We start from the raw sequence: 27794 nt of genomic DNA, 5'->3' as shown, positions 1-27794 counted from the left end.
ACCAATTAAATAATTTCAAACAACAAAATTATTAATTATAAAGAAAGTTCTGAGTTTTAAATTTCTAAGTTAGATCCACTATTGGATGTTGTTGCCATATGGCAACATATCATAAAGTACCTTAAAAAAAGAACATTTTCCAAATTTTTTACAGCACGTCATTTTAGAAAAGGGAAATATTCTTTCATTTATTTTCTTGTCGGCTTAGTCCCTTTACCAATCCGGGGTCTCCACAGCGGAATGAACCGCCAACTTATCCAGCACGTTTTACGCAACGGATGCGTATGCCTTCCAGCCGCAACCCATCTCTGGGAAACATCCACGAACACTCATTCACACACACACACACTCATACACTACGGACAATTTAGCCTACCCAATTCACTTGTGTCGCATGTCTTTGGACTGTGGGGGAAACCAGAGCACCCAGAGGAAACCCACACAAAGGCAGGGAGAACATGCAAACTCCACACAGAAACGCCAACTGAGCCGAGGATCGACCCAGCGACCTTCTTGCTGTGAGGCAACAGTACTACCTACTGCGCCACTGCTTAGCCCAAAAGGAAAGCAGTCAAACATTTTTTTATAAATCTATCATAATGCGTGTGGTAGAGGGTTAAATCTATTTACAATAATATGGTTTTGGGCCTTTTTATGCCAAGACACTGTTTTTGGTTTTAATTTAACTAAATACTGTTATTTCATTGCACATCCTAAAAAAAAAAACACAATTGCTTGATAAAAAATGTAATTTAAATTTGTATTTTCTAAACTGCTTGGTTTTGTCCACTTTTCACCGCCTTTAATGATCCATCTCTGACAAAATTGCTTGTGTTGCACTTACTGTTTGTTTGATATTCTTGCCAGATTTTGATTATGTTGGTGTAACCTTTGATTGGGTCGTTCCTCTCTCAAAACCACCTGGCCATCACTAATTGGTGGAAAATGCTTAATATTTATTTATTATTATTATTTTATTATTATTATTATTATTTATTTGTTTTATTTTTTTACTGACCGGCCCACATTTTTAAAAAAATGGTCCGGCCCTTCTGGCATTTGCCAGAATTGTCCAATGGCCAATCCGCCCCTGCTTGCAACAATGTTGACAAATGTACACAGTACATGTCAAAAACACGCTTTGGTTCTTTTGTGTGTGCAGACACAAATAAACACTTTCTGGGATTTTATCGTTGATATGTAACGTGCTTGTATTTTAATATTATTTATCTCTCTTATCTGCAATAGTATCTGATGATCTACACATCTGGCAGAGCACTGGAGTTTTCGCTGGAGCTCAAACTGGAAACTTCAGCTTGGGTTAAAAAGGTCGAGTGGGAATCCTCCTCTTCATTCCTGTTAAAAAACACAGATAGATCGCTGCTTAATCAGTCAATATGGGAAAATGCAAACCAACAAATTCAGAAACTTCAATTTTTTTTTCTTTAAGTTTTTGGTTTATTGTAAAGTTTTGCAGTGATGTATTTTGTATGAATGATGCTACACGAATCATATTTTGTCATTGTTTGATTATACAACAAAATGACAATGATTATGAGGATTTATTGATTGGCAAACATCCACATTTGCTTTATAAGTCAGCAAAGCAAACATCTGCTGTCATGTCTCACCCGGGATTGCTGATACACTGGTTCCCCTCAGAATCTGTCAGAGCCAAATCATGAACTGCTTTCCTTCAGAAGCGTAGAAAACAAAAATACACACTTGTTACTTCACACAGTACATCTACTTTAGCTGATTTTGTTAGCAGTCATTATTGTATATATTACATGAAAACAACAACAATGAACTAGAAAAGTAAAGTTTGTTGACAAACTTTATGGTGTCTTGAGAAAGCCTAGTCTGAAAATCTGAAGTAGTTTTAAAGTTAAAATAATTGATGTAGTTAAAAGATGTTGCTAGGCGGTTACTAAGGTGTTGCTAGGTGGTTGCTAAGGTGTTGTGAGTGGTTTCTAGGCAGTTGCTAACATAAATTATTATGGTTCTAATTTAAATTAGCATGTTTCTAGCATAAATTAGCATGTTTTTAGCATGAATTTAGAATGAATTGGCATGTTGCTAGTATATTAGTATGTTTCTAATATGGATCAATAGTTGTAGTAATTAGCATGGTCCAATGTTAAGTCAATGGGACTTTTCTGAATTTTCCGGGTCAGTTTTTAAAAACCGTAAGTCGGATCAGTTAGAAAAGATAGAGCAACTTTTTGAGGTTTGGAGTCAGTTTTGTGGTTGTAGTATGAACGGTCTAGGAGGAGATGCATTTTTTAAAATCATCTAAGAAGAAGACGGAAGAATAATTAGTTTATGTTGTCTCAAAGAACATGTCGTTGTCAAAGCCGGCTCGTCATGCATAATATATCACCTCGCAATCAACTGACCTACACAATCCTGTCCTAATGATAATGTTTTCAAAAGCAAACAAGAAAAGAGAACTGTGGATGCATACTTTTGCCCCAATTTCACATTGCTTTTTTGTTTTTACTTGGTTTCTAGAGCCATCCTTAACTGGATTCAACCCAGTCCAATCTGTGTCCCAAGTACGACATTGTACAACGAAAGCTACAAAGCAAACTGACCACTCTGGAAAAGCTATCTATACAGAGATAAGCAGGTGTATTCGATTACACATCACAGATGCTTGGATCATGTTGTTTTTGTGGCATTTAATGTAAAAAGAAACCAAATTTGGCTGTGTCATACTGCCCCGCAGCATTTGTTTTACCCAGAAAATGCAGGCATGCGTATGCCAAGGCACATAGTTGCAGTTTCCCAAAAATGTTGCCCTGGGCCTGCATTACCAATGAGTCTGTGTTGTTTATTGTGGTTTCATTTATTCATTTATTATTCATTCATTCATTTTCTACCGCTTTTCCAGGGCCGCGTCGCGGGGGCAGCAGTCTTAGGAGAGAACCCCATACTCCCCAGACACTTCCTCCAGCTTCTCCGGGGGGATCACAGGGCGTTCCCAGGCCAGCTAAGAGACATGGTCTCTCCAGCGTCTTCCCCGAGGCCTCCTCAGGGTGGGAGATGCCTGTAGGTATTCTCACCTCTCTAGGTAGGTGTCCAGGAAGCATCCGAGCCACCTCAGCTGAGTTCTCTCAATGTGAACTGCGTGGTGGATGGGTTTGAGTGCCTGAGTGATCCTAAGAGCTTTGCTGTTGGGGGCTAATGCCCCTGCTAGGGCCCTCTAAGGCAAAAAGGTCTAGGGTAACAGGTCAGACTAAGTGTGTTTCAAAACCCCTTATGAGTACAAAGACATCAAGGACCGTGACATCGCCCGGTATTGTGCAGCCGGGGCCGCACCCTGAAGCCAGGCCTGGGTTTGGGGCTTGTATGCGAGCATCTGGTGGCCGGGTTTTTCCTCAAGAAACACAGCTGGACTTAGCCCAAAGGAGTGACATGGGACCATACTCCCACAGGCACACCACAGTTGTCAGGGGCCGGTGCATTGTGGAACTGGTGGTGGTCGAAGGTTAGGACCACGACAACTCGATCGTCAGTCACAGAAACTGGCTCTTGGTTTCATTTTCCAGAAACAGAAAAGGTCAAAAGACTACATATATTTGTATAGCTGCACTAAAAATTGTATTGCCATCCAAACTTCAGGTCAGAATCCACCAGGAAGTACTTACTTAGAATTTAGGGCATTCATTTTGGTAAAGAGCAGCCGGAGAACTCTTTCTCTCTGTTCCCAGCTCATCTCTGAAACACTGACGGCTTTCTTCAGACTGCTGATGTAAGGACACGTTGAGGTTACATACAGTTTTGCTAATGGAAAAACATCTTGCAGATGCTTAAGTACAAGATGAGTGATCATTTCATTAGATGAGAATTTTTTTTAAATCCCAGAAACCATAAAAGAAATGTATTAGGCTCTTACCCTTTTTCAGCCTCATTTAAAGCAATGGACAAGCTGCGGGTGCTGTGAGGAGTTTTGCTCATGGTGTGAATGTGAGCTTTCTCTCTTTTGCCTGATAAGAACTCATCCATCCGCCTGCTATGATTCACCTCTGCTTCCTGTCTGCGGAACATAATGCAACAAAAGGCTTGAATTATTGGCAGTAAACATTTTAACGGGAACTGTTGCTTGTATTTATACTATCTATAGAGTGAGTTTGGTGTCTGTGATGTTAAAGATATAATATTTAAAGAAAATCGGCACACTGCCACTTTAGCTCTTAAAAGTCATTTAATATCGCAATGTTTCGACCTACATGGTCTTCATCAAGTAAACAATACAATTGGAGTACCCGAGAAATAGTGATACAGTTCTACACATCACGACTGCAATCAATCACCCCAATCAGCCAACAAGCCAGTATTTTATTTTTTTATGTCAAACTCTTACATTTAATAAACAAATTAATTCAGTGCATAAGTCAGTACAAACAATTGAAGAGAACTGACACATTTTTTGCAGCTAAGAGGCGGCTTGAATGCATTTATACTGTATTACTGCAATTTCTTGAGGTTGAGAATTGAGATTTGTTTTAAACTTTAGTTTATTTTGAACTAAAAAAATAATAGAAACAATTCGAGTGTCATCGAGTGTCAGAATGTTGTGGGACTGGAGTTGTTATTATGGATTATAGATATCGAAATTTAGCGTTTTTTATTTTAGCGTTTTTTTTTTAAGCATGACGATAAAATACGAACGCTGTTTTAAAATTATTTTAAAAATGTTCTTGTTTGTTTTAAAAATTCGTGATAATGACTAAAAATACTAATTTGTGGATCTCCTTACTTCAGGGTGCAGCTATACTGCTATTGCAGGTGTATTCTGGGAAATCTTTTTACTCCTTGGTTTCGTGACTGGTCCTGAAAAATCTCAGTTCGAAGGGCTATTTACCCCTTTCCCTTAGCCCTACATTTTCAAAAGATAATTGAGACACCGCTGCCCCTTCATGTGAACGCGCAAAACAAGGAGTAGGAGTAAGGGGAAGGGCTAAGGGGTCGAATTGGGATTGGGCCTAAAGCACAACTTGACATGAATTTTAGGTTTAACAGAAACAAATGTTTTTAAAATAATTTTTTAAAAGAAACAAAATGTCATTACTAGGGATGTAACGGTATTGTAAATACCGTCATACCGCAATATTAATTTTTTTCGATATTACCGAAGTCGCATGACTCGGTAAAACTATAGGTCTTCTGAGAAAATTTGCTCAGGCGAATGAAGCGAACGGGAGGTAGCGAAAACTACAATCCCCATCATCCCTTGCGGTCTGTTGTCGCTACAGATCCAGTAATGCGGAAATGGAGTGTGCTGCTAGAAGCGGGGATCAAAAAGAGCTGTAAAACTCTAAGGCCCCTTTTACAAGAGTGCGTTTTAGTTTTAAAACGGCGTTGTAGAATGAAAATGATCCGCGTCCACACTCGCGTTTTACCCAGCGTTTCTGAACAGCTCTCCGTCCACACCAAAACGCTGAAAACGCACATCACGTGACCACAGACACTCTCGGGCAAGCGCTCCAGCATTTCTACCCAGATGAGAGCTCTGCTTGTCGGACTGCTCATCAAGCATCTTCCGCTGGATCTAATCTCACTATATTTGCTAAACGTGATATTTCATTCATGTTGTTGTCTTTATCTAACGACAGAGGCCAATTCCCTGACTTTGGTCATTGGAATCTATTAAGTTACTTGTTCACGGGTAACATGTTTTGGTTAAGCGCAAAGATAAGTTAATGATTAATCCAGGTACATTGACTGATCGCTTGCCTTTATTTCCTACAATGTATAAACTTATTGTATGTGATACTTTTATAATTGTCGATTATTAAAACTGATATTCAACAAAAGTGAGGGTGCGTTTCGTATTTTCACTGAAATTGAAAGGAGGTAGTTGTTATAGGCTCCGTTTTGTTATAAATATCCACACAGTGACGATGACGCTCATATTATACAGCACGACGCCTCAACATTTCTGCTGTCTGTAAGTTTTCTAATATTAAAAAGGAAATAGGCAGTTCCTTAAATCATGTTTACATTTTATTGTTGAGAAAGTGAAACAACGTAGCCAAGGTGATGTGAATGAAGTTATAAAGTACACTGTTCCCTTTGAAGATTTACCCGTGTCCTCGGTATGTTTTCCATATCAAACTGAAAAGGGGGAGACTGCAGCCTTGATCAAACTTGCGAAGTCTTAACTTACAAGAAGAGGATGCGAGACTAAACTGTGTGTGGGCTACTTAATATTGAGGAAAAGCCCCAATCAGATAGGCGAACGTTTGCAGCCCCGCCTCCGTTTTCAGATGTCTCCGTCTTTCCCCATCCACACTGAGACGGAGCAGCAGGTTTCAGAATGAAAACGGCCTCTCCAGCGTTTTCAAAAAGCTCCGTTTTCGGCGCTCGAGAAATAAGTCATATAAGTCATATCTCTCTTGTCCCAGAAACCTCAGTACCAAATGAGAGGTTTTTTTTCTGTTGCAGGGGACATTGTAAATGCCCAGAGATACCAGCTTTTACCAGATTATATTTATATGATAATTTTCCTTTAAACCCATCTCTATCTAAGTGAGTGAGTGATTAAATGTTGAATGTGATGAGTTTTCAACAATACTAAATTAAAAACTTAAATTTTTTTTTACATGGTTTAATATTTTTTTTGTTAATAAAATTGAAGTTCCTGTTTCAAAGCTTACAGATAGATGGCTAATTTGTATGTCATTGACACTTTTGGCTCTTTTTTGGAGTATTTTCATAAGTTTTGTTTTTTCCTGTAAATGATTCAATAAATACCGTACCGTGACATTCATACCGAGGTATTACCGTACCGTGAAATTCTGATACCGTTACATCCCTAGTCATTACTGTACTAACTAATTTGCTGGCAATTATTTATGTAGTAAATAAAATCTTCTTTTTGTATTCCATGTCCTGATCACATTATTCAAACAACCGACTGACCAGTGATCCAAACAAATATTGCTTAAGAGGGCCAATAATATAAACCAATAAAGAGCCAAAATAAAGGAAATGATGGAAAAATATAGTAGAAAATACTTTGAAGATTTTTCTGTGTTAAACAGCTTTTGGATATTTGAAAAAGAATAAAACATATTCAGGAGGCCTGATAATGTCGAAATTGGCATTCGCAATCATATTAGAGAATTGAGAATGCATTTGCAATCAAATAAACAGAGCTCTTGCACATTTGATATTGATACCACATAATCTGACACAAAGCAAAACGAATGAGAGTAAATTGTGCTCCTATTATTTGAATTGTGGGTCATTCTAACAGTGTTTTACCTCTGCATTAGTATCTCCTGCTTCACGTGGTTCAGTGCCTCATGGAAGAGGATCTCCATATCGGATCGCTGCTCCACGACGCTGCGAGCTGTTCTCTTCACTCGGCTCAGCTCTCTGTCCCGAACAATCAGCACTTTCTGCAGTTTGTCCAGCTCTACACCACCAGCTTGAGCTCTGACCACTGCACGCTGCTTGATTTCGCTCTTCTCCTTCTCAAACGCAGACACCATGTTGGCCAGGGTCTGCTCCAGTGTGGACACCTTCATCCTCAGCTCAGAAACTCTGCTTCGCTGTGCTGTGAGATTGGAGATGGTGTCATTGGCAGACTCTAAGGTGGATTCCTGCAGGGGGGATGAAACAATGAAGATTGTGTGCTGCTTCACATACAAGCTTCTTTTTTTTAAGAGTTCTCATAGTAAGTTTACATTTACATTTAGTCAATTAGCAGACGCTTTTATCCAAAACGACTTACAAATGAGTGCAGAATAAGAATAAGTGCAGTAGGCTAGTTACAGGTGTGTAAAGTCTAAGAAGCATAGCATAAGTAATGTGCATAAGCATAAGTAAAGTGGTATAGCCAGAGAGGCAATTGCAGATTAGGAAGGAAAGTGGAGACTAAATAGTTGAGTTTTTAGTCATTTCTTGAAGACAGCAAGTGACTCTGCCGTTCTGATGCAGTTAGGGAGTTCATTCCACCAACTGGGCAGATTGAATGCGAGAGTTCAGGAAAGTGATTTCTTCCTTCTTTGGGATGGAATCACAAGGCGACGTTCATTCACTGAACGCAAGTTTCTGGAGGGCACATAAATCTGCAGAAGTGAGAGCAGATAAGAAGGAGCAAAGCCAGAAGTCGCTTTGTAAGCAAACATCATAGCTTTGAATTTGATGCGTGCAGCAACTGGCAGCCAGTGCAAACAGATGAGCACTCGTGCTGCTGCGTTCTGAAGCAGCTGAAGAGGTTTGATAGAGTTAGCTGGAAGCCCGGCTAGTAGAGAGTTGCAATAGTCCAGTCTGGAGAGAACAAGAGCTTGAACAAGGAGTTGAGCTGCATGTTCAGATAGGAAGGGTCGGACCTTTCTGATGTTACAGAGTGCGAATCTGCAAGATCGAGCAGTTCTAGAAGTGTGGTTAGAGAAGTTTAGTTGGTCATCAATCCTTACTCCAAGGCTTTTTACCATTTTGGATGCAGTAAATGATTGCCCTATCCATCTGGATTGAAAAATTATGGTGTAGAGTCGGGTTGGCAGAAACTTCAAGCATTTCAAGCATGAGCTGGAACCAAGGGATCATCAGGGTAAAAAGAGAGGTATAGCTCGGTATCATCAGCATAGCAGTGGTCAAAAAAAACATGTTTCTGGATGACTGGTCCTAAAGATGTCGTGTAGATGAAGAAGAGAAGTGGCCCAAGAACAGAGCCAGGCACGTGCACACATAGGGCTCAACCTGTGCAGTGCACATGCCCTTTTTAGTCTTGGATAGAAAGTGCCCTTTAAAAAATGATCAAAAGTGCCCCCGCGCGCGACATCACCGATCGAATAGCCGTGCATCCCCCCCACCCCCCCAGCTTTACAGAACGCGCGCGACAACACCGCTCTTCAGTACGCACGTGACAACAACAACGCCCCATACTGGCCAACACATTAATAACATAAGTCTTTCTTAGCAAATTTATTTTAAAATACATTCTAAATTATGACGGGTATTTGGCAATTATAAAATTAAGATAAAGGCTCAGCGGGATTTGTTTCGCTTCACAATCTGACATTAAGGTGACTGTGAAGCTGAATATTAAAATAATAATGCCAACATTACCCTGTATACTCTGTCTACATTATGATTTTATGGTTTAATTAATATTTATTTATAATTTAAAAAACCCTTTACTCACCAAGATTAGGCTACGTGTTTTTGTGGAGGAACATTATTGAATCCACTGTAAATGGCTTTAGCGCAGTCCTGCGCTCAGGATGGTGCGTCCAGCAGCACTGAACACCCTTTCATTGCTGCTGCTACAGGCCGAGATGCATAGTCTTGGGTAAGATTGTTAGTTCATCTACTACCAGCCAAGAACATTTATTTTCCATGACAGCAGTTTTAATGTAGCGAAAGACCTCGTCATCTTCCCTGTCAGCTTGTTGTCATCCATTGCAATGCACATACATTGTTTGTTTGGCGCTCTACTGTAATACGCAGTGTATGAGTGACCGCCGGAATAGCTTGCCGGCTAGAATGACCATTCTTGTTGGACTGGCGGCTGGCCTAACCGCAGTCAAAATCCGCTCTTTTTAAATTCTCTCATCATTTGTTTTACCTTTGCAGATATGGATTTTAACGTTGTAACAAACGATTTGATTACTTTCTCGTGCTAATCAAATGAAAAAGAAAAGAAAGACACAATAATGCACCTGTTGGACGTAGCACAGTGCTCATTCAGTAAAGACACAGCTAAACAGATGTGTTATCAGTCTTGATCTGAATGTACCTAATGTTGGAGCACATCTGATCATTTCTGAAAGCTAACTCCAGCAGCGAGGGGCGTAGTAACTGAAGGCCGATTCACACTGCTTTGATCTTAAAGATTGCTTAAAGATCTGAGTGATCTATTAGATATAATTCAGTGAGCATATCTGTAATGTATTGAGGTGCTAGGCCATTTAATGATTTATAGACAAGTATTAAGACTTTAGAATCTATTCTTTAACTGTATACATACATATATTAAAAAGGAAACATAAGTTTGATCCTATCGATTTCGCAATAATAACCAGCCTATAGCCTTTAACAGCAAGCATCAGTGTTTTTTTTTTTAAGATTGAAATAGGAATAAGGGATGATGAGGCAGGGTGGTGCTGGATATGTGTGTACCTTTGAATGAAATCATGCAGGTGCGCCTGAACACTTTAATATGTCCTTGTTGACAAAGTAATAATGTCTTAAAAAATAATAATAATTTTTTTGAACATTAAATGGAAAAGATGCTAATTCTAGTGTGTTGTGTTGTCACCTTCTGCAGAGCAAGCATGTCGTTTTCTTCAGCCAGTGCTGTATTCCTCTTCCGCAGATCCTCCACCTCTTTAATGTGGTAACCCAATGCTTTCTTTAGACGCACGTTCTCCTTAAACATGGAGCGAGAAGTGTCATCCAGGTGTCTGACGGAGTCAACATGGAGGATAACAGCTCATTTACCTCATGTAAAATAAATCCCCCAAACAGTTTAAACAATTAGTGGCATAATGAAATAATAGTTTTGCATTTTTAAATTAGTTTTTATTTCAATATTATTTTTAAAGTAGCTCATTTTTTGCTCATTAGTTTTTAGTTTAGTTTATATTTGATTTTTATACATGTAGCTTCAGTTTAATGTTTGTGCAACTCTTGTGCAACTAGTAATAAAAATAATAGTTTAAACAGACACCGAACCAAAAAACAGAAATTCTAAAGATTCTAATTCTAAAAATTATAAAGAGATGATAAATTTACTTCATATTAAAGACAACGTATGTAGCTAAATGCCTAATTGAATTTTGTGGCAGACAAACTTATTTATTATGTGAGTTTATTCATGTGTTCCCAACACAAATCGATTAAGCAATCAAATTTAAGTGGATTGAACATAAAACTATTAAGTTGTCCCAAAAAAACCTTAAGAACTCTGTTGGTTCAGCTCTTTTTTAAATAAGTAGTTTGAACAAGCAGCAAAACTATTTTTGTGTGTGGCTGTGTATATAATCGTGTGCTTGACTGATGTGTCTGTAAAATCACCATCTAAAGGGCATTTCTCTAAACCAGGGGTGCTTAATCCTGTTCCTGGAGATCTACCTTCCTGCAGATTTCAGTTGCTACCCATTTCAAACCCACCTGAACCAATTAATTAGTACCTGAACACCACGTGATAATTACAGGCAGGTGGGTTTGATATGGGTAGCAACTGAAATCTGCAGGAAGGTAGATCTCCAGGAACAGGATTGAGCACCCCTGCTCTAAACAGATGCAGGTCAGATTGTCCACCACAGAATGATTGCTTATTAAAGAGCCCCTATTATAGGTTTTTGAAAATGACCTTCCATGTATTGTGCAACACAGCTCTAAGTGAAGTGAATTATCCAGCTATGGTTTAAATCACAGTGTTTAAGACTATTGATTCATCTATTAAAGAGTAAACTCACAGTGCTTTAAATGAATCGTCTTGATAACGAGTCTTTAACCATTTTGGCGTGATGTCAATAAGAAACTTAGGCCCCGCCCAACTGTTGCGTGCGCAAACCCAGGAAAATTGAACCCCCCGGCCCCGCCCACAAACACAGTAGCAAAGAAAAAGACAAGCACTGTAGCAGAGTCGTGTAGACGCTGTGCTCAGCTGAATATTATTGAAAGTGTGAGGGGGAAGTTAGTGTTATTTTCTCTACCCAAAGATGACCCAAAGAGTCAGTGGTTGAGGTTTATTTTTGCAAAAAAATATATTTTTCCAGACTTGTGCTGTGTTTCCCGTCATTTATGTGACGAGAGCTTCTACAGCAGAGGTGGGCAAACTACGGCCCGAGGGCCATATGCGGCCCGCTAAACACTTTCGTCCGGCTCGCAAGTTTTTTTTTAAAAACGCTGCTTCTGAGTAACCGTACGTTCACACCGAAAGCGGCGAGAGCGTCAAAGTAGCCGGAAGTCATTCATTTTCAAAGAGAGCCGGCGGCGATAAGCAGCGAGGAGCAGCGCGGCGCGTCTTCGCCGGAGTGAGCGTCGAGGAGAGTTGAAATAAAGTCAACTTTATGGTAATGAGCTATGACGCGGTTCGGCGGCAAGCAATCAGAATGAAGACGTCCATCGCTTGATAGCAGTTCAGAGAACACAGACCTGTGAACTTTGGTTCCGATTTCCAATTATTTACAATTTTTTCCTACAGGAACATGCATTAAATAAGTTACTGGCGAGTTACTGATGTTCATTAATGTTATATATTTATCTTAAAAAAGCGGGAATCTCACGCGATGTGACAGTACAAAACAGTACTGCTGCTTCAGGATATTTCAGACATATGGACACATATTGGATAAATAGAGCAAAGCCACACGCAACTTGATCTTCCATTGTTGTATGAATTTGATAAGAAGTGCGCAACATTTTCACGCTAGAAACATGTTTTATGCAGGAATGTAACTGATATGCTGCAACGGCTCCTTTAAATATGAGATCAATGTAGCAAGTTTTGACGCTCTCGCCGCAGGAGCTGAAGACAGAGAGCGTTGTCGCCAGGGCGGCCAGAGCGACCTTGGACGCTCTCGCCGCTTTCGGTGTGAACGTACGGTAACGGTTTGATTCAGAATTAGTAAATTAACGATGCAATTACAAGTGAACACCATGTGAGGGCAGTGTTGCACGCAGTACAGTTAGCACAACCAATAGAATTAGAACACACTCTCGGATATTAAAATGCACTTGACTGTAAATGACTGAAAATGAGTCAGGCTGATCACACTGAACGCGCTTTATTAAGAGGCGCCTCTTTTGAATGGTTTACTAACAGCCGCGAGGGTTTTGCGCGCTGCTTATGCGTCCTGCCTGCCTCGCGTTTTAACCGCCTGCTGCCCTTGCGTTTTTGCCGTAGCAGACTCCATACTTTGACACCCTTGCAAAGAGAGGGGACCAGGCTCATTGTTCACATTAACTCCCTTTAGTTTCATTTCTAAATGTCCAAATCAAACAAAATCCGCAGAAACTCACATTATGTCTAAGCCCCTCCCCCAGAGCATTGTCAGTCTATAGCGATCGATGATTGGCTCCTGTACTAATAGGCAGGGCTTTATTCACCATATTGACAGTTTTTCCCATTAAAAAAGATACGAATGACATGTCTTTTGTATTCTATAATCTTTGGTTTTACACAGCGGATGCCCTTCCAGCTGCAACCCAACACTGGGAAACACCCATACACTCCTGCATTCACACACATACACTATGGACAATTTAGCTTATTCAATTCACCTATAGTGAATTGTATAAGAACCTATCGCCCTAACAGCAAGAAGGTCATTGGTTCGAGCCTTGGCTGGGTCAGTTGGCATTTCCGTGTGGAGTTTGCATGTTCTCCCTTATGTTTGTGTGGGTTTCCCCCGGGTGCTCCAGTTTCCCTCACAAGTTCAAAGACATGCAGAACAGGTAAATTGAGTAGGCTAAATTGTCCATAGTTTATGTGTGTTAATGAGAGTGTATGGGTGTTTCCCAGTGATGGGTTGCAGCTGGAAGGGCATCAGCTACATAAAACATATGCTGGATAAGTTGGCGGTTCATTCTGCTGTGTGACCCCTGATTAATAAAGGGATTAAGCCGAAAAGAAAATGAATGAAGGAATGAAAAACAGCCTTGAAAAGATGCTTACATGATGGCTTCATTGTGAGCTCTTTCTGCAAGCACAGCGATCCTTTGCTCAGATTCTTTCTCCAGGTGAACCTTATGAAAAAACAGAAAAGGAAAAACTGAGCGAATGAGGACGATTTTGTTGAAAGGCAATTTACTTTTAGCATCTTTACCTTATTATTTAGGAACTTTTGCTCCATTCTTGCAAGTGTTTTCTTGTGTTCTAGATCTGCATTCTCCACAGCATCTTTCAGCTGTACAGTGGGGATAAACACAGTGTTTTATTGTGATATTTGTGCATGATGTGTGCAAGAAATCAGCAGGATGAACTGTACATTTCTGAGTTCTTGCTCCATTTGAGGCTTCTTTTTAAGGAAGTCATTGATGATCTTCAGCTCATCCTGAATCACGTTGAACTCACTGCATCTCTTCTCGAATTTCTCCTCCAGCTCGTTGATCTTTAGCGTGTATTTTATGACCTGTAAGTTTAATCAGTAGTGTTACAAAAATAATTGTCAAATTAAAGCTAAATATGTATAAAAAAATGGCTGAAATCAACATCTGCCATGTTTATTTTGCAGGCGCATATAGCTAGTCTTAAATTGAACAATAGGGTATATGCTGAGTTACTGTTCCCATACTGATAAACTTCTGGTGACCTGTTATTGTGAGTTTTTTTCCATTTTATATGGTTTCTTTTACAGTATTGATGTTGTAATGTCATTAAAATATAAACAGTTAAATAGACTTTGGCATTCATTTAGTTGCTCGAGCGTAAAACAAGACAAAAAGCCGTTTACTCGAACGTGCCCGTCAGGATCGACAGGCTAGCGTAGAAGCTCCATTGAATATACTGGGGTAAAATAAATGCTCTTATTATAAAGACATGGCGTGGAAAAATGTAACTTAATGCAGTGCTTCTTGTACAATCTGAGACCCACTTTATATCGGATATCACTTAGCCAGTGGAGATTGACGATTTTTAAAGAAAACAGACCTGAAATGTGCCGATTTAGCAATGGCATACAGTTCACCAGAAGCACTTAACCCAGGCATATACACCATTAATCCATGTTAATCCACAGAAGTTTAAAGCACAGTTTGTTTTGGTCATCATTCATTAAAATAGAACGATTTGCTCCCGCTCTGTAATGGCACTCATTAATCTGTCTTGAGAAAGCAAACATACTGTAAAACTACATAAACTTAATTCAACTTAATTCTTTCGTCTTCTTCTACAACTACTTTAAGAAAGCATCTCCTCCTCGACTGTTCATACTACAACCAGCAAACTAACTCCAAACATCAAACTAAACTGAATTAAGTTCTTTATCTTTTCTGATCCGACTTTCAGTTTTCCGAAAACTGACCTGGAAAACTTGGAAAAGTCCCATTGACTTAAACATTGGACCAAACTTTGTGACCTCAAAACTTTGCGCCAGACTGTCATACAGACTTGGGTTGGGCTTATTTAACTCAGACTAATGATCTGCCAATCACTGATGACCTTTCAACTTACTAGCCACACCCTAGCAACCACTTACGGCACCCTAGCAACTGTCCCATAGACTTCCATTATAAAAAAAACTGCCGTTGACTTTAGATTGCACAAACTAATGACATACTAATTTATTCTAGTGATATACTAACAATATACTAACCTATACTAAAAACATACTAACAAACATACTAATCATACTAGCAACATGCTAATTTATACTAGAAACCTGCTAGCAACATGCTAGTTTCATAAGTTTTAGAACTAAGCTAATTTATGTTAGCAACTGCCTAGCAACTACTTAGGACACCCTAGCAACCACCTAGCAACTGCCAAGCAACATCATAACAACACCTTAGCAACCACCTACCAACAACTCAGAACACTCTAGCAACGACCAAGAACACCTTAGCAACCACCTAGCAATACCATAGCAACCACCCAGCAACGTCTTTGCAATGACTTAAACATCTTAGAAACCATCTAGCAACCACCTAGCAATGCACTCAGAACACTTTATCAACTGCCTAGCAACATCTTAGTAACTACCTAGAACACCAATGCCTTATCAACCAATTAGAACTGCCTGGCAATGCCTTAGCAACTGCCTAGCAACCACTCAGAACACCCTAGCAACTGCCTAGCAACACTTTAGCAATGACATAGAACACTCGAGCAACTACCAAACAACACCTTAGCAACCACCTGGGTCACCCTAGCAATGCCTTAACAACCACTAAGAACAACCAAGCAACTGAGTAGCAACACCCTAGCAACCACCTAGCAATAATTTAGCAATTACTCAGAACAACCTAGCAACCGCCTAGCAACGCCTTAGCAACCACTTAGAACCCCCTATCAACCATCTCGCAAGAAACATGCCAATCCATACTAGAAACATGCAACATATGTGTATCTGTGCCAACTGTTTCAAACTTCTTAAAATACTGCAATTATTTAAACTTTAAATTTACTAAAAACTTTCAGGCTAGGCTTTCTCGGGCCACCATAAAGTTTGCCTATGAACTTCACTTTTCTAGTTCTCTGATGATGTCAGTTTGATGGCTGGGCAAAACATACATAGCCACACCTCTCAAACAATTAGTTTGCTGCAAGCGCAGGATGAGAGGAGAAGATCAAAAATAAAACCCCGGCCCTAACTCAATATTCTGCTTCAGTTGAAAATGCGTAATCATACTAAAAATAATATCTGCAGCAACTTTCAGTTCAGCTCGACTTTAAAAAGCCCATAAAACTGAAAATATCATCCCAAGCTGAAAACAAAACACACACAGACAAATGATTTTAATGTTCATAATTTCTTCAGTTTCATTATTTGTGTATTATTGTGATACACTCTTTATTGCTATACACATTTGTAAATGGGATACTATGATACCTAATTATGAGAGCAAATTGTATTTTTACCAAATTCTCTTTTTCCTGAGAGGCCCTTGCTTTCTCAAGATGTATTTGTTGTTCCAGTGCAGTAATCTGAGAAGACAAGAGGAAAGAGTTAAAGTCCTACTAATGTTGTTTCAAACCCATAAGACTTTCAATCTGTCATGCTATGCACTATACTCTCAAGCATGTACTGTATGAATTTAGTGTCTCTGATTCTGTTTTACTAACTGGCATGATAGCTTTTGTGGGAGAATTTTGCTGGCACAATTCAAAATAATAATAATAATAATATTAATAACATTGATAATAATATTAATAATAATAATAATAATAAATAATAATCATTTTCTCTTAGTGTCCAATAGCTCCTCCCTATGAAAGCCCACTCCAGCCACTGAACTGTGAAAAATCAGAAAAAAGTCAGAATTGCGAGTTATTAAGTCAGAATTCTGGGTTATTGGCTGGTTACTAGGCTATTGGCGCCGACGAATTGCGCGGTTTTAAGTCTGAATTGCGATATATAAAGTCTGAATTGCAAGTTATTAAGTCAGAATTGCGAGTTATTAAGTCAGAATTGCAAGGTTTTAAGTCCGATTTGCAAGTTATAAAGTCAGAATTGCAAGTTATTAAGTCTGAATTCTGATTTATAAAGTCAGAATTGCGAGTTATTAAGTCAGAATTGCGAGTTATTAAGTCAGAATTGTGAGTTATTAAGTCTGAATTCTGAGTTATAAAGTCAGAATTGTGAGTTATAAAGTCAGAATTGCAAGTTATTAAGTCAGAATTGTGAGTTATTAAGTCTTAATTCTGAGTTATAAAGTCAGAATTGCAAGTTATTAAGTCAGAATTGCGAGTTATTAAGTCTGAATTCTGAGTTATAAAGTCAGAATTGTGAGTTATTAAGTCTGAATTCTGAGTTATAAAGTCAGAATTGTGAGTTATTGAGTCTGAATTCTGAGTTATAAAGTCAGAATTGCAAGTTATTAAGTCTGAATTGTGAGTTATAAAGTCAGAATTCTTCTTTCATATAAACTGCATCAGAGTTTCTTTTAACAAACAAGGCCTACCAATATGAGAGCCCCCTGATAAACAAATCAATTAATAATGATTTGTACTAGCTGTTAGCAGCCACTGAACTTAAAAAAAAATCAGAAAAAAGTCAGAATTGCGAGTTATGAAGTCAGAATTGCAAGTTAAGTCAGAATTGCGAGTTATAAAGTCAGAATTGCGCGGTTTTAAGTCTGAATTGCGATATAAAAAGTCTGAATTGCGAGTTATTAAGTCAGAATTGCGCGGTTTTAAGTCTGAATTGCGATATATAAAGTCTGAATTGCGAGTTATTAAGTCAGAATTGCAAGTTATAAAGTCAGAATTGCAAGTTATTAAGTCTGAATTCTGATTTATAAAGTCAGAATTGCGAGTTATTAAGTCAGAATTGCGAGTTATTAAGTCAGAATTGTGAGTTATTAAGTCTGAATTCTGAGTTATAAAGTCAGAATTGTGAGTTATAAAGTCAGAATTGCAAGTTATTAAGTCAGAATTGTGAGTTATTAAGTCTTAATTCTGAGTTATAAAATCAGAATTGTAAGTTATTAAGTCAGAATTGTGAGTTATTAAGTCTGAATTCTGAGTTATAAAGTCAGAATTCTGAGTTATAAAGTCAAAATTCTGAGTTATAAAGTCAGAATTGTAAGTTATTAAGTCAGAATTGTGAGTTATTAAGTCTGAATTCTGAGTTGTAAAGTCAGAATTGCAAGTTAAGTCAGAATTGCGAGTTATAATGTCAGAATTGCGCATTTTTTTTTTTATATAATTATTTTTTAGGGGTTTTCACCTTTATTGATAGGACAGTGGAGATATAGAGACAGGAAAGTGTGGGGAGCAGAGATAGGGGAAGGATCAGCAAAGGACCTCGAGACAGGAATCGAACTCGGGTCGCTGCGAGCACCTCGGTGCTATGTGTCGACGCACTAACCACTAGGCTATTGGCGGCGACGAATTACGCGGTTTTAAGTCTGAATTGCGATATATAAAGTCAGAATTGCAAGTTATTAAGTCAGAATTGTGAGTTATTAAGTCAGAATTCTGAGTTGTAAAGTCAGAATTGCAAGGTATTAAGTTAGAATTGCGAGTTATAAAGTCAGAATTCTTCTTTCATTTAAACTGCATCAGAGTTTCTTTTAACAAACAAGGCCTACCAATATGAGAGCCCCCTGATAAACAAATCAATTAATAATGATTTGTACTAGCTGTTAGCAGCCACTGAACTTAAAAAAAAATCAGAAAAAAGTCAGAATTGCGAGTTATGAAGTCAGAATTGCAAGTTAAGTCAGAATTGCGAGTTATAAAGTCAGAATTGCGCGGTTTTAAGTCTGAATTGCGATATAAAAAGTCTGAATTGCGAGTTATTAAGTCAGAATTGCGCGGTTTTAAGTCTGAATTGCGATATATAAAGTCTGAATTGCGAGTTATTAAGTCAGAATTGCGAGTTATTAAGTCAGAATTGCAAGGTTTTAAGTCCGATTTGCAAGTTATAAAGTCAGAATTGCAAGTTATTAAGTCTGAATTCTGATTTATAAAGTCAGAATTGCGAGTTATTAAGTCAGAATTGCGAGTTATTAAGTCAGAATTGTGAGTTATTAAGTCTGAATTCTGAGTTATAAAGTCAGAATTGTGAGTTATAAAGTCAGAATTGCAAGTTATTAAGTCAGAATTGTGAGTTATTAAGTCTTAATTCTGAGTTATAAAATCAGAATTGTAAGTTATTAAGTCAGAATTGTGAGTTATTAAGTCTGAATTCTGAGTTATAAAGTCAGAATTCTGAGTTATAAAGTCAGAATTCTGAGTTATAAAGTCAGAATTGTAAGTTATTAAGTCAGAATTGTGAGTTATTAAGTCTGAATTCTGAGTTGTAAAGTCAGAATTGCAAGTTAAGTCAGAATTGCGAGTTATAATGTCAGAATTGCGCATTTTTTTTTTTTATATAATTATTTTTTAGGGGTTTTCACCTTTATTGATAGGACAGTGGAGATATAGAGACAGGAAAGTGTGGGGAGCAGAGATAGGGGAAGGATCAGCAAAGGACCTCGAGACAGGAATCGAACTCGGGTCGCTGCGAGCACCTCGGTGCTATGTGTCGACGCACTAACCACTAGGCTATTGGCGGCGACGAATTACGCGGTTTTAAGTCTGAATTGCGATATATAAAGTCAGAATTGCAAGTTATTAAGTCAGAATTGTGAGTTATTAAGTCAGAATTCTGAGTTGTAAAGTCAGAATTGCAAGGTATTAAAATAGAATTGCGAGTTATAAAGTCAGAATTCTTCTTTCATATAAACTGCATCAGAGTTTCTTTTAACAAACAAGGCCTACCAATATGAGAGCCCCCTGATAAACAAATCAATTAATAATGATTTGTACTAGCTGTTAGTGTCTTAAATAATCAAGAAATCAGATATTACATAGATTTTAATAAATATTCTCTATGCAGGTAGATAATGGAGGGCCAACTCAAGGTGCAACAGCAGAGGGGAGTGGCTTTGTTGATACTGGCTTTAAGAAAGTTTAAGAAAACCACTTTTTCTAAAACTGGTTTGTTTTTTGAACAGTTTGTTTTTTCTTTTTTGTTTTATTGGTTGGACATGTTATACAATGAGCACTAGAATGTAAGAAAATGCAGTGCTTTAAACTTTCTTTTTACATTGTTACTGTAAAATAAAATATTGTAAATGGTTATACAGAATGATTTTCGGTCTTTCATATTCTTACTGTACATTTTGGAAACAAAAATAAAACAAACAATGTTATTAACAAATGTGTATAGTATTTATATAATATTGTCCTGACTCTAAAGAAGGCTTTCTGGTAAGTAGAACAAAATACCTGCTAAAAATGTTAGAGTATAATATTTCAACAATGTTACCATTAAACGGGATTAGCATTTTTTTTAAAGAACATTTACCTGTCTTTTAAGAGAAGATTTTGGGAAGAAAAATAAAACAATACCTTGAAATGCTATAATAATGTTAGAGCATAATGTTTCAACAATGTTACCACTAAACAGGATTAGAATGTTTACCTATCTTTCAAAAGAACATTCTATAAACTAAACTGAATAAGGTTCTGACAAGGTTACTACCAAATGTGGTAACAATGTTTTAGAGAATGTTTCCTTATCTTTTAAGAGAATGTTCTGGGAAGTGAAATAAAACAATAAACGTTATAATAATGTTAGAGTATAATGTTGCAGCAATGTTACTTTGAAACGTATTTAGTTAATGTTTTCCTACTATCAAAGTGAACATTCTAGGAACCTAAAGACAACCACCCACTAATAATGTTATAAGAATGTTAGAATATAATGTTCCTAAATTGTTACCATCGAATGTGGTTAAGAATGTTTCTAGAAAAATCCTCTTTAAAGACAATGTTCTGGGGAAAAAAAAAACTACCCACTGAAAACAGTAATGCAACTGCTTAATATTCTCAGAATATATAGAGAACAAAAATTTTCTAGCACTTTTCGAGGTTTGACATACCTCTCATTCTGAAACACAAAGTTTCCATTATTTCAATGTTTATATACTCAGAAGTTTGATATAAACTTCTTTTAGAAATGGTGCATAGGCTTTTTTGTTGCTGTTTTAGAATATGACATGTAACACTAAGCTTTTTTTCAGATTTACAAAATAATAAGCTTAATAAAAACCTTCTCTTCGTTTAGCATGTCTTTGTCCCTCAGCACAGCTATGATTTCGATGCTGCTCTTTTCAGTGTTGTGTTGTTGGTCGTTGAGTTGTTTGTTGGTTTTGTTCAGTCGTCGTGCAGCTTCACAGTACTCAACGCGCGCGCTCTCCGTCATGTCACAGCGCGCCTCCCACAGAGCCGCGTTCGCCTTCGCCTTTTCCAGATCAGACTCCTTATCCCGCTTCGACTCCTGCTTTCCATCCTTCTTTCCTTTGCTAAATTAAAAGAGGATGAAAGGCAAATGACTGCACAATGTGTTTGAGGTGTTTCAGGCTGCAGGGATTAATTTTACAATATTATCAAGTAAAACTATGCAGATAACTTTTCAGTGTTCATAAAAGGTGAATTCGCGTTTTTTTACAACAAAACTATAGAATGAACAGGAAGAACAATATTTGTTTTGTACTCACCCTTTTCCTTTCTTTCCCTTCTTTCCTTTTTTAATAGGCATTTCTCCCTGTGCTCAGTTTGCTCCGTTCGTTCGTGCAGGTCAGGATGAGTTTATTTATAACTGTTGCCTTGGAGACCGTCACCTCACACGTCACATCCTACTAAGTTCATGTCTTTCCATGAACTCACAATTTTTGAAAATAAAATAAATTACAGACGACATCATAGAAACTCATCCATTATCTTTTAATCATTTTAGTGTATCTTTTGTTACTCTGACCGCAGGCTATGGGGGTGCAAGAATACTGGGCGTCTCTGAAAATGGTTAAATAAAATAATAATAAATATAAATAAAATGAAATCAAATGGTTTTAACAAATATTTTAATGCATATTATCCAAATAAGGGGCGACGCTGTGGCGCTTTAGTGCTGTTGCCTCACAGCAAGTAGGTTGCTGATTCGAGCCTCGGCTGGGTCAGTTGGCGTTTCTGTGTGGAGTTTGCATGTTCTCCTCGCGTTCGCGTGGGTTTCCTCCAGGTGCTCTGGTTTCCCCCACTAGTCCAAAGACATGTAGTACAGGTGAATTGGGTAGGCTAAAATGTCCATTGTGTATGAGTGTGAATGAGTGTGTATGGATGTTTCCCAGTGATGGGTTGCAGCTGGAAGGGCATCTGCTGTGTAAAAAATGTGCTGGAAAAGTTGGGGGTTCATTCCGCAGAGGCAAGCCCAGACTAATAAAGGGACTAAGCCGAAAAGAAAATGAATGAATGAATGAACATCCAAATAAGACATATATATAACAGTATAAAAGGAGACAATTCTGATTCAGCCTGATCTCGCGAGAAAAAGTACGTATTTTACGATGTGGCAGTTTAGTGGCTAATTCAGTCGTAAGAAATTGTACTATTTTAAAAAGGAGGCGTGGCACCTAACCCCACCCATAAACCCAACCGTCATTGGGGGATGAGCAAATCGTACTAAAATGTATGAATAAGATTGTACAAATTTGTACGAATTAGCCACTAAATAAAAAAGTTACGAATTGCTGTGAGTTTGTGTAGGTAATTCTAATCACTGTCATTTTAAAAAGTACAAAGAGAAATCTTCCGGAAAGAGAAGTTGTAACATTATCGGTAATTTGCTGGAACGCAACGCTGTGTGAACGCAAAAGGAATCACTTCATAATACGCTGACGTGAGACTTTACTTTAGCCAATAAGAACATGCAGACGCATTTATGTACGCACAGTTTATGAAAGTAAACGTCTTTGAATATCTTTGACACATTTAGCTGCAAGATGGAAGTCAGATAACATTTCTATGTTCCTTCTTAATGCCAACTGTAAAATTATCAATAAAATGCTTATGAAAAGCCACTGTTTACATTCAAGCTCTGACGCACGTGCACGTGAAGCAGCCGGTGAGCAGCAGCACACACATATTATGTACATCTCGACATGCGAAAGTGTTCCTCCATTTGTTTTCATTGAAGTGGTTCACAATATTTATCCATCCACAAAATTTGTAATGTAGTCAAATGTTTACAAATACAAAGCCAGCCGTTTAGAGGTTATTTCTGGTTAATGTCAGAATTTACCATTATTTTGGAATGGATGTGTGAACGGTCTTTTCCGTAAAAATTCTGTAACTTCCATGCCTGTGTAAACAGCGCTTTTTTAAAATTTATTGGTTAAGTCGTTACAGAAATTTTCCGGATATTCACCAGTATCAGTGTGTTAAAGGTGCTAATAACTCAACAATATGGTTCTTTGTCTGCTATAACTCCACTCAAATTTCCTGAGGCATGAACTGAAGCTGAAGCTGACATTGTAGATACTGCAGAGTGAATATTGCGTATGATTACATTGCGATGTCGATGCTGAAACAATATATTGTGCAGCCCTAATATATATATATATATATATATATATATATATATATATATATATATATATATATATATATATATATATATATATATATATATATATATATATATATATAAATAAAAAAGATGCACAAACAAAAGCTCTTACAAATCTCTGCTCATTTATTTGCTTTGTAAAAAAAGTATTATAACAACAAAACAGACATTATAAAATCCGACTTGCGTTTATATAAAATCCAAATAAAACTGCAACTTCATAAATAATACACATTCACAACTATATTCCGTCTAAAATAAGAAAGAGCACGTATATAACGTCACACATTCATTATAAAACATGACCTCATATAAAACAGCTGAAGGACCAGACACATTAAAAAATACTAAGGCTTTCTGTAATTTCGAGTAGATTATTAGTTAAGATCACTGCCAGGGTGCTCGCCTTCCCAACACACGATTGGTGACTTTCTGTAAAAACAAGGATGCATTAGAAATATGAATCAAATTGCTGATGTATTCCTGAAATGATTGAGACAAAATTGATTGAAATGAGTCTAACTCTCTGTATACCTTGTTAAAGAGCTGAGCAGTGAGGCGGTATGAGCGATACTCTGCCCGTCTCTTTTCCTCTTCTCTTCTCTTCTGGACCTCAGGAAGTTTAGCGTATTTCCTGGAGGAAAACACAATCACTTGGCTATTGAAATAAATAAAGAAAAACTTTAATATTTATATAAAATAGTTGAGGGCGACACAGCGGCGCAGTAGGTAGTGCTGTCCCCTAACAGCAAGAAGGTCGCTGGATCAAGCCTCGGCTGGGTCAGTTGGTGTTTCTGTGTGGAGTTTGCATGTTCTCCCTGTGTTCGCGTGGGTTTCCTTCAGGTGCTCCGGTTTCCCCCACAAGTCCAAAGACATGCGGTACTGGTGAATTGGGTAGGCTAAACTGTCCGTAGTGTACGAGTGTGAATGAGTGAGTACGGTTGTTTCCCAGAGATGGGTTGTAGCTGAAAGGGCAACCGCTGCGTAAAAACGTGCTGGATAAGTTGGCGGTTCATTCCGCTGTAGCGACCCCGGATTAATAAAGGGACTGAGCCGATAAGAAACGGAATGAATAAAATAGTTAAATCGGCAGCAGACCACACTCCTCTGACTGAGTCTTAATTGAATCAAATCAGATATTAAAAATAAGAAACCTTTAAATAAAAACACACTCAAACACATTTGTTTAAATGGTTTAGGGCAGGGGTCACCAACCTTTTGGTAACTGAGAGCTACTTCTTGGGTATCGTTTAATGTGAAGTTTGATACACTTCCTAATAACAAATTTGCTCAATTTACTTTTAATTATATGTTTTTATTAATAATTAATGATATTCATCTATGTGAAGACACTGATCAAGTTAATGATTTCTCACAATAGTTGTCAACATTGATTGGAAACAGATAAATATCAATATGCAACACTTCATTTGTCTGAAATAGTTTTTTTAAGGTTTTTTAAATATATAACTTAATGTCATTTTCAATTTTACACCAATGCAAGTGTGATATAAAAAGAATAGCTACAAAAAATATTAGATGCAGTTTACTGGTATGTGGTGCTATGGTAAGCTAATTTTATAACAGGCCCATGGGCAACTCATGTGATCCTCGCAGGCCCCACGTTGGTGACCCCTGGTTTAGGGGGACTTTACATAGCCAATTATGCTTTTGCTATAAAAACAGCCTATCCCCTAACCCAGGGCTATTCAATTAGTTTGTCATTGGTGGCCAGTTCATAAAAAGCATCCCAAACGAAGGGCCGGAGAGATACGACTTGCAATATGAGTGAGGACACAACAGCATATAAGAGGCCATATGCTGTATTTCTGCTCCTTAAGACACCCTTGTTGGCTTTTTCTACATTAAAATGTTAATATATTGTATTTTGAAACTACATAACTTCACTGCATTGTACAATACGCTTTAAAAAAAAATTTTTTTTTACAAACATTCAAATGTTGTATTTCAAAGCACAACAAAAGCAGTGCTGAAGTAGGCTTCTTCTACATTCAGACACATTCATACGTTTTAAACTGCTTAACTATTATGGATGCAACAATTATAGATGTTGGTTGCATGAATATAGTCTGAAGAATAATGACGGTTATCACGACTAATGTAAATTTAAGCTTTATATTAGGTAAGAATTTTAGATAAACTATTGTTATCATCTGCGTTCATACATACATAATAATTTTAATAATAATTTGTCTAACGTATCTTTTGTTTACATTGCACTGAAAGCCACGCAAAACTCTCACCGCTACAGCGCGAGATGTTTTCTACTGCAATCGGAGCGAAAGCCGCAAACACGTTGCTCTGCTTGCACGTGCATATTGGCATATATTCTTACATTAGAAAGAGCAAACTTGCTTGCGACGACTCGACGCTATAGTTAATCCAGTGTGCGTGTGTAGGTCTATTAGCCTCGGTATAAGCTTGGAACTTTAAATTAGCACACAGTTGGAACCTTTGTTTAATTGCAGCAGTTTCTTTCCGTGCAACAGAAACGCGGCGTAGACAAGCATTTACGATTAATTAACCATGACGAATTAAAGCGTAGTTAATAGTGAAATCGGCTAATCGTTGCAACCCTAATGCCACATTCACACAGGGCGTCAGCGTCAACGCTTCACATTCACTTTGAATGGGTGACATCAGGCAATGCCGAACTGCATTGAAGATTTATCGGCGCCGCTTCAGGGTAGAGTTTAGATCGGATACGCGGCCAGACGGAAGGCGATATGTACATTAAATTAAAGTCAAAAATTTTACGACACTATATAACAATAATTAATATTTTTACAGTACTATGACGGTTGGATTTAGAATTGGGTTGGGGGTAGGCGTTAAAAAAACTATTTATTGGGTAATTTAATAAATAATATAAATAATTCTCGTTAACTTCCGGCCGCAACCATATCTGATACAAACCCGCTTCAGTGGCGATGCTCGCAGCAGAAGTTGAGATTTTCTCAACTTTTCAAGCACATATGGAAACATCAGCCAATCAGATTGCTGTACGCAAATACACCAGCTCAGATAGTGGCAGATTGCGGACTACTTTCACTGGTTAACGCTGCTATGATGATCCTATCAGGCCCAACTTCAGACACACCCTCTGTCAGGCGTTGACGCTGAAGCCCTGTGTGTATCAGGCATACTAACGATATCAGTGCATTGTACAAAAGGCCTTTTCTACAAACATATCCAAATGTTTTCAGCTGCCCGCTCCACTCGCTTAATGCCACTTGACTCACTCTCAGTCTTCAACTGCAGCTCATGCTGTATTGAACAGACGCACATCACTTGATAACTTTAGCTACCGTTTTTCGACTCAACTAAATCTCTTTTTGATGTCTTGGTCACTATTTGGAGACCCAGAACCAATTGCCTTGGAGGAAGGGTTCGGCCCACCGGTCGCCAATTGAATAGCCCTGCCCTAACCTTATTAGTACTGTATGTAGTAAGGTAAAAACCATTGTAATACTCATGTTGTTACATACATCTGTCCTCATAAACCATGTTTTCAAGATTACACTCACACATGTATCATTACCTTCTGAGTCTGTCTGTCCTGTCTATTCTCTGACTGTGTGATTTCTTCCCTACCCAACTGAAATAAATAAAACATTGAAGAAATCAAGAGATGCTGTTTTTGGGCAAGATTTACTCTCAGGGAAATAAAAAATGTTTACTGTCAGCACTTGCAACAGAAAAAATGCGTACAACATGATTTTTTTTTCAGATGACCCCAATGCATATGCATTTCCAAGAGTTTCCATTTCAGATGTAAAACTGATCAGAAAAGAATATTTAAATGTTGATTTACTAATGTTTGCAACAGACTTTGCTGAAGGGTCCCCACTTAACCAACTTCCCTGACATTCACTGATAAAATTGAATTTCCTTGACCTATGACGAACAGAAAAAACTGGGCTAGGTTATGAAAATGAGTGAAACAAAGTGATTAGAAAATGATACGGTAGAGAAAAATTACAGATGCAATTGACCCTTCACTAAGCCACACCCGAAAACCGCCACACACCAATCATGGCTTAGTAACTGTAGCTACGCGAAGGAGGTCTGTCAAGCTTTCGAGCGAGGGAAACAAGCCAAAGCATTGTGCATATGGATTGTGCAAATCTGATGCCCAGTAAAATTTCCTAAAAGTTTGGGCGGGGTGGTGGAATTTTTTCCCTTTTA

At 38.0% G+C, this 27794-nt stretch overlaps 2 protein-coding genes across 5 annotated transcripts in view; both read right to left on the bottom strand.

The window, feature by feature from the left end:
• Positions 1-1190: 1190 nt before the first annotated feature.
• On the bottom strand, positions 1191-21780 carry bbof1b (basal body orientation factor 1b). 2 transcript variants are annotated; one of them, XM_073919158.1, is made up of 12 exons: positions 21682-21780; positions 21234-21486; positions 16550-16615; positions 13959-14102; positions 13797-13877; positions 13646-13716; positions 10280-10424; positions 7276-7616; positions 3902-4042; positions 3654-3749; positions 1632-1694; positions 1191-1356 (listed from the first exon to the last, which is right to left on the bottom strand). In XM_073919158.1, exons 1-12 carry the CDS (start codon positions 21720-21722, stop codon positions 1260-1262), a joined length of 1539 nt encoding a protein of 512 aa, XP_073775259.1. In that variant the 5' UTR covers positions 21723-21780; the 3' UTR covers positions 1191-1259.
• Positions 21781-23693: 1913 nt separating this feature from the next.
• alms1 (ALMS1 centrosome and basal body associated protein) overlaps positions 23694-27794 on the bottom strand; it is a 37564-nt gene continuing 33463 nt past the window's right edge. For 2 of the 3 annotated variants that reach the window (XR_012389154.1, XM_073920687.1), the window contains exons 17-19: positions 27148-27204; positions 24120-24219; positions 23694-24017 (exon numbers count right to left, since the gene is read on the bottom strand). Coding sequence is in view for 2 of the 3 variants with exons in the window: in XM_073920687.1 (XP_073776788.1) it covers positions 23973-24017; positions 24120-24219; positions 27148-27204 (202 nt within the window). In the remaining variant the exon portion in view is untranslated. The remainder of the gene's footprint in view (positions 24018-24119; positions 24220-27147; positions 27205-27794) is intronic. The other variant, XM_685283.10, reaches the window with a different exon arrangement.

Source organism: Danio rerio, chromosome 13 (genome assembly GCF_049306965.1).
Source record: "Danio rerio strain Tuebingen ecotype United States chromosome 13, GRCz12tu, whole genome shotgun sequence".
NCBI classification, from domain to species: domain Eukaryota; kingdom Metazoa; phylum Chordata; class Actinopteri; order Cypriniformes; family Danionidae; genus Danio; species Danio rerio.
This window is presented reverse-complemented; position numbering and strand designations above follow the sequence as displayed.